Source organism: Gymnoscopelus microlampas (genome assembly GCF_963454915.1).
Source record: "Gymnoscopelus microlampas genome assembly, chromosome: 21".
Classification (NCBI taxonomy): domain Eukaryota; kingdom Metazoa; phylum Chordata; class Actinopteri; order Myctophiformes; family Myctophidae; genus Gymnoscopelus; species Gymnoscopelus microlampas.
Genome location: NC_139958.1, coordinates 33,443,210 through 33,451,244, shown reverse-complemented (window position 1 = coordinate 33,451,244; position 8,035 = coordinate 33,443,210). Strand labels below are relative to the sequence as shown.

General features: G+C 43.7%; 1 protein-coding gene across 1 annotated transcript; it reads left to right on the top strand.

Moving 5' to 3' along the window:
- Positions 1-601: 601 nt before the first annotated feature.
- Positions 602-7,468, top strand: gtf3c4 (general transcription factor IIIC, polypeptide 4; the record flags this gene model as incomplete). The annotated part of the gene is made up of 5 exons (XM_084046948.1): positions 602-919; positions 2,695-4,497; positions 4,869-4,999; positions 6,381-6,469; positions 7,267-7,468. The coding sequence occupies 5 exons, from the start codon at positions 602-604 to the stop codon at positions 7,329-7,331; spliced, it is 2,406 nt and encodes an 801-aa protein (XP_083903074.1). The 3' UTR covers positions 7,332-7,468.
- Between the last annotated feature and the right edge of the window lie 567 nt (positions 7,469-8,035).

The following is an 8,035-nucleotide window of genomic DNA, read 5'->3' as shown; positions in this document are numbered from 1 at the left end:
TACCATGTTACCTTCGTCAACGAACGTATTGCATTATATAAACGCCTTACCTTTTAAAAAGTGCGCCACAACAGGTGTGTTCTGCAGCAACCTGACTTGTTTACTTCTAACTTCCGGGAACTAAACAGAAGCTCAAGGATCCGGAAACATGCCTACTACCAGCAGACACTTCCAGGGTTGCCATGTCGGCTTATTATAAGCAACTTTGGGTTAATTTTTCTGTAAAGTTGTTTGTAAATAATTTGGTAGTTACGGGTTGCTTATTTGGGCTTGTTTCCTAATGTTGTTTAAACCAGTGTTTCTTAAACATTTTCATGTCAAGGACCCCAACATTATGTATTTGTCTGCAGACCCAACCTGCTGAAAATATTTTGTGCCAGAGACCCCAGAGATTTTGTGGATTTGAAAACATTCCTAAAATTTCACTTTTTTCCCAAGACTTTTCTTTGAAAATAGCCAATGCATATTATGGGTTTATAATGCTTATGAGGCCTAAGTTGCTTCTTTTTGGGCTTGTTTCCTAGACCTGGTTGCTTGTTTCTCTCGCAAAACCTGGCAACGTTGATCACATCGTCATTTCCTCCTCTATCTATAAACAAAGATGGCGGCGGCCAGCGCCACAGCAGCGAAGGGAGAAACGGGATGCTTAACGAGCGGCGTAACCATCAAGCGCGAGCGTGTGGAGGACGATGGAGCTCCGTCTGTATTCAGGGTGGTTAAAAGGGAGCCGGTGGTGGAGCTGAAGGCGGCGGTGAGCGGCTCTCAGCCCATGCAGTGGGCCGCGGACCACCGGCTGTCCGTGTCCACCGCCTGCAGCGCGTCTGTCATGGAGCTGCTGTGTGACCTGCACAGCAACCAGCAGGAGATGGTCCTGCACAGGACGCACATCCCTGTGCCCGCAGACACCCTCAAGTTGAAGGTATTGTTGTTGTTGTTGTTGTTGTTGTTGTTGTTGTTGTAGTAACAGCCTGAGCCTGCATATGTTGGTCTCAGAGCAAGAGAGTTATATCACTACAACAGACTCCCATTGTAAGAATGGAATGCGGAAATGCTCTGTCTATCTTAATGAGGAAGTTCCAATGTTTGGAACTACAGCCCATAGCAGCCCGCTTTGCGGCGAGATCAAAGCGTGATGGAATTCTCTCTCTCTCTGTCTGTCTGTCTGCCTTCCGTCCTTGACTGTGTTAGGGCGGTGGTTCTCAAACCTTTTAATTTCAAGGACCCCCATAACTCCAAAACAACACTAGCCTAGTACGGGGCTCCCTGGCACAAAATATTTTCAGATGGGGTGTAAGGGACGAAATTAATGCATATTCATTTGGGGGTCCATGACATGAAAATATTTGAGAACCACTGGATTAAAAATAATAATTGGAAGCAAACTCAAATAAGCAACTACACTTTAGAAACAAGCCCAAAAAGATTTTACAGAAAAAGAAGCCCAAAGCCGCTTAGAATAAGCGTACATGGCAACACTGTTTGTGACATGAGATTTTCTGACTGGACAGAAAACATTTATTGCACACATTTTATTCATTATCTAAGTGCATTAACAACCTACAAAGTTTTCACATTTGTCCAGTGAATTTTCACCATTATTACATAGAACGTACAACTATGGCTATTTTGCAGGGGTGCAACAGTTAATCAAAATAACTGATTTAATGTAATATAAAAAAGAAAATATTGATTTTCAAAATGAGCAGATCTAGCAGACTTTTGTCGCCATTGTACAACAAAAGTACAGAATATTTGGCATAAGTTAATCAGACTAATCGATTTAGTTGATTATAAAAAAAATCTATTACTTATTTTTCATTTATTATTTGATATATGTTTAAATATTAATCAAGAAAGTAATGGATAGAATAATCGCTTTATCAATTTATAAAATAATAAAAAACACTGGTTTAGATACATCATCCATTTGGTCGGTAGTTGATTGTCAAGCAACCACTAGCCTCGGAAACCCATGCATTTTTTTAAGCAACCACTGACTTGTAGCTATGGAGTGTACACAATTTGCTTGTACTTGATATCTAGACTCGAATCAGTTTGCTTTGCAGGTTGCTGATCCTGTCTGTGTCTAGAGCGGATAGGGACATGTTGCATCCATGTATGTGTGTTTGCCAATTACTGGATACAGTAGGCGGGCCCTAGACTGGATCAGACAGAGCACTGAACAGTAGGCTACATACCAGGCTTTCCATAAGATTTCTTTATCTATGACTGGACAGAAACCATTTCTATTTTCTGCCTTTATTGATAGTAGATAGACAGGAAATGGGGAGAGAGAGACGCAGTAAAGGTCGTCGGGATTTTGATTTGAACCCGCGACATGCTGTCAGGCTGCAGCCTAGGTTCCCGGACCACAAGGCCAGCGGATTATCTAAGTGCATTGACAACCTACAAAGTTGTTTGAAAATATTTGTAAATGGAGTTAATTGAGCTAGTCCAGGTGGACCATATTTAGTGATTGTTTTGATGGAGAAATAACGTTTATTTTTCTCTGAACAGCTCAAGTTTTTAACTTTTAACTTATTCTAATGTATAATAAAGTCTGCAGTGACAGATTTGTATTTATTTTTTAAATATTCTTTACGGGAGTCCAGGTAAACTTCAGCAAGGACCTTCATAACATTGCCATCCATCAACTAGCCTAATTATTTTCGTATTTTGTATTTTTGTACGCAGGTTGGACCAGAAAATGAGCTTGAAGAAGCCAGACAGCACTTTAGCTCAGACCCAGACCCCACAACGAGTCAGCCCTTCAAGGCAGAAAAAGTCATCAACACTTATATAGGGAACCAGAGGGGCATCAAATACACAAGCTGGTCTCCCTTGGGTTGTGACTACAGCGGCCGCTGCCTCCTTGCTTGTCTGACCCTGGACCACAGACTGACAGTCTACTGCAGTCACAAACGCATTCAGTGGCTCAAGCTGGTTGACCTCACCAGTCTCTACAGTGAGAGGCTCGAGGCGTATGGCTACTCACACAAAAAGGACGAGCCGTCCAAATTGACCATCTTCGAACTACCGGAGCTGCAGCGCCGTTTCCGAATGCAGACCCCCGTACGCATGGAGTGGTCCCACATCTACAGGATGAAGAAGGTGCTCGAGGACAACACGTGCAAAGAGCTCGAGATGGTTATGCTTGCGGTCCTGATGGAGAACGGCGACATTGTCCTGTGGCGGTTCATCGTACCATTTGTCCAGGGGGGTGAGGTGGAGATCTACACAGTCATTGAATCCAGCATCACCAAGCCCAGTGACTTGACGTGGTGGGAGTCGGAGAATGACGACGGCAGGATGTCTGCGCTCATCGTGGGCAGTCAAGTTGGACCCGTGAAGGTGATGCCCGTACAGGCCTGCAATGATACATTGAAGAAATACTTCACCCTTCGCCAGCCTGTGGTCCTTTGGAAAGAAGAAGACCAGATTCCTGTGGAAAACCTGAAGTGTGTCTCCATCTACCACCCAATTGAGAAAAGGAATGGCAATCTTGTGCTTGCGACACGTGGCTGCTATGTCTTCTGGTGCTTGTTGATGATTTCTCCTGCTGGCCTGAAAGTCCACAATTCCCATGTTTCTGGCCTGCATAGTCTCCCGATAGTCTCTTTTGCAGTCACCGAGCATGCTGTGGCTGCCTATACTTGCTCCTTGGATGGCACGGTGAGGAAACTGACCCCCACGTTCACTAATTCAACTCTGATCTTCCAAAGAGACTACTTGGTGACACCAGACTGGTTGCCGGGCAGGGCACTAGACTTGTTGCCGGGCAAGAGGCTGCAAAGTATTTCGGTTAGTCAAAATGGCGCCTACATGGCTGTCGCCAGCACCAGTGGCTTAGTTAACAACCATCACTTGACTGACAGGACCTGTAAGGTAAACATCTTTGCATTACAAACACCAGAGGGTGCAGCAAAGCAGATTCTGAACTCACCCAAACAGAACCTGTACCGGTATGCAGACCTCCTTGAACTGGTGCGCTGGCAAATCCTGCAGGACAAGGTTATACCACCGGCATTGCTGGCCGAAGTTGACCGTAAAATCCAAGATGCAGACCAGCCATACTTTTGGCGCTTCAAGCTCTTCCTCGTACGCATGTACTCTCAGGCTCTAAAGAGGGCGCCCGTGGACCCTCGGTGGAAGCCGACATATGAAGGCACTAAGGTCTTCATAGAGGACGAGGATGAGGAGGATGCCGCTACAGGTACACAGGATGTGGCCTTAGACACGGTGAAGGAGGAGGAGGGGGACCCAGGAACAGGGACACCGCCGAAGCTGGAGAGATCATGGCAAAATGAGAATTCGGACCAGCAGTTAGAAGAGGCGCAGGCCTTGATCGAGACCCTTGAGCACCATCTGGTGAAACAGCATATCAAGAAGGTCCTAGCTGAAGTGTATCTGAACATCTGGACTCCTGTAAAGAACAGTGTGCCCATATGTGGGTTGTTGGACTATCTGTCTACTAACTCTGATGACAGGACCGCAGAGGTAAGGCTTGACACCCAAACCCCAAAATCTCTACTCATGTTTGTTTTTCATATCCCTTCAGTCTAGTGATAAACAAGTATTCATTCCACCGTTCCCATATAGGCCATTACAATGTACACAAGGACTAGAGGAATGTCGATGTGTTTTTAATAAATTCAATGCACAGGCAACGTGTGTGCACTGTGCAGGACTTATTTTTTTTTCTTTGAAGTTTGGATTTTTTCATTTTATTTGTTATATTCCCTGCACTACATGTACGTTACTCTCGACATGTAGTCGGTTGCACCATTTCTGCTACCAGCGTTTTATATAGGTTTATCACATTTTGTTGCCATAATTTGCGGTTTCCATTCCTGTACAACCCCACTCAGGTTCTGATTGGCCATGTCCGCAAGAAGATGAGCAAGCAGGCATTCACGGAGAATTGCAGCCTCTGTGGAGAGGTGCTGCCTTTCACCGACCACAAAGAAGCCACATGTGACAACGGCCACAAATGGCTCCGGTATTTAACTTGTCACTCATGTCATATGTGTCAACGTTAAGCAAATCTGTTTGTGCTGTTCCTTGCACCAAATCGAATTTGGACAGATTGGGCCTGATTCACTAAGCTGGTCGTAAATAATGTGTAAATAAAGTGACTGAAGGAGGGTGTATTTTCTCTAAGCAAAAACCGACGTGCAATTCACGAAGGGGTGTGTAAATTCCTGAAATGTACGGATCACAGGTGTATGTCATGATGAATCTGGATGGCTGCCAGCTGATCATAATACCACCAGCGCGTTCCCGAGAAGTTCATTTGCATTATTTCACACCATAAAATGTAACAGAAAATATCTCACTTCTAACTGACTTCACCTAACGTGAAACCAACTTCACTGTGCTGAAGAAGTTCAATTTCGTCTCTCGTCAAAAAATACAGCTCGTCGGCGTTGCATCGCCTTTACAACTTGTACGTCTGTTCTGTCTCTCGACTCGATTGCACGATGGATCAACTGAATGTAATGCTCTCATAAATGAGAATAAGAAGTTTACAAAGTTTAACTCCACCACCAAATAATAGGCTTATAAAACGACGATGAAAGGATATTATATAAGCCTTTTCTACTGAACATTGCTCACCTTCAGAGGTAAAAAGATGATGCTGAAATCCAGCAGGGCATAGGCTCCTGGAACGCAGCTATTATCGGACAGATTATGGACCAGAGGCTTTATTGATTACTGAGGGTAAATTCATATTTTGTATCAATACCACTTCAGCTCTAAATGCAACTGATAGCCTAAAAATAAATACAAATCGGTTGAATTTGCATTATGACCTATAATATGCATGGGCTACAAACAATACATCGTTTGACATATCTTTTCTTTCAGAATAAGATGAATGAATCGGACTACTCTTGGGGAAGTTGCGTAAATTCCTTGTACGTTAAAATATGGCCGTAAAAAGCTTAGTGAAACAGCGTTGTGTGTTTTTATTGTTTTTCTTTTATGGGGGAAATGCAACTTGCTGTTCACAGGAACACTATGAGCTCTCCAAGCTCAGCCTGTTGACGGTATGGGTAGGAATAAACACAAATAGAATCTTGATGCCAAATGTCTTAGTTTGTTTATTTTCAGAATGGTAATCATGCCGCCCACCTCTTGGTATTTACCCATGCACCAGCCCTGTCCTCCTCCACTGCCTATATGAAACCGCTCTAAACCACATTACTGTATCAGTAGCTGCAGGGATATAGTGCCCCTAGTGGACATTGAGGGAGGCCCTCCTCGCCCCTTCGATCAGTTTCTATTCCATGGCTGTTTGAGCATGTCTCTGTCCCTTCCCAGCTGACTCTCTGATGCCTTTTCTCCCTCTCTCTCTCTCTCTCTCTCTCTCTCTCCAGGTGTGGGTTGTCATACCAAGCTTGCCAGACGTTGACGTTCAGGCGCTGCCTGCTGCTAGATAGCATCGCCAGCATGCCAGCGCCTGAGGGTAAAGCGCCACTTTCCATCTCTCTCTCTCTCTCGCTCACTCACTCAATCAGCCGGCTCCTTTCCTTGCCTGTCAACCTCCAGCTTCTGCGCTCCTCCTGCTCAAGCCTCAGATTGTTTCTTGACATTTCAGATCACTCTCAATTGGAAAGCAAATACTTAAAAGTGATTGGAGTGAAATGACAGCCCCTCCCCTTAAGTAATTCTTATCAACATGCATAGAAAAAAAGAAGAAGAAAAGATACATGGATTGTACTTTCTTTGGGCAGCCTAAATCTTTACATGACCTGGAAATTGGTGTCCCGGCGTGACTTTGGTGCCAATACAGATTGCTCTGGCATAATGTCTGTGCTGTTCTAACCCAATAGATTTGTTTTTTTTGTCATCCTGTTCCATAACAGGCAGAAATCTGACTATTGCACTAGTTTAACTATTGCAAAATTTTGGCAGCTGTCAAAATCTCACTTCAGTTGAGACTCACTGGTCTGTCCTTTTTTTTTTGTCATTGAAAGTATTGACTATGTAGCTCATGCAAAGGCACTGAATTTCATCAATTGCATGTTTCAAAAGAAAGGTTGTCGTGTCATGGATTGTTCCTATTTGTACCCCTAGGTTTCGAAAAGTTAGGGCTGAATGCCGTAGCTTCACAGACTGACTTTTAATTTAACCATTTTGGCTGCAATTTCCCTTAATGTTTTTTATGCATGTCCATTTCCATCAAGCTTTGTATTTCATTCTGTTGAGCTCTTTATTTGGCTTGGTTGTACAAAAATGCTGACTGTTTCTTTTCAACCACAGAGCCAGAGTGGATCAGGAACCTGCTGCGCTGGAGCTGCACTTTTTGTGACTCTCCAATGGTCTGATCTTGATACAAGGACTTCCAAAGTCCCTGTGACACTGGGTGTGTCTCATCCTACCATGGACCGGATGTGCTCGAAGAGATGTAAAATACATTTGTAATGTTTGAATGTTTTTATTTTTTATTTTTTCATACATAATAAAGTTGTTACAGTGATATCTGTCGCAATGATATGTGTCTGAGCTGTTTTCATTTGTACACCTGAGTATTGTTGGTGACAGACGGGTGGCCGAGATGGCCTACAAGGTCTTTCTAGCTTTTTTTTTTAACTTTTGAAGTATTGAGACGGCTGTAGGCTGGGAATTTAATCCTAAACTTTAATTGCGTCTAAGTTGGTTGTGTCTTTGCATGAGGATAAGTTCAAAATGTTACAATTTATTATTCAGTACGACTTCAGCGCTCCATAAATAAAGCTCCCTCATTTTCTTTATCCTTATCTTGACTGTATTTCCAAACCTTTGGTGTACTTTTTAACACAAGTAAGTGGAAGTTATTCTGCCAGACCTATTTTGGTCTTTATTTTCCCCTCCTTTTGAATGCAACAAATAATACATTCTGGGGAAAGGGTGGGGGGGGGGGGGGGGGTCTTGAACATACCTACTTTAATTGGCACTGTAAAACAATTTCCAAGCTCTGGGAGAGGGGGTGGGTGGGGGTAGGAAGAACGGGTGCTCAGTCATTCTCTTAGATGAGGACTTCGGCTGGTTG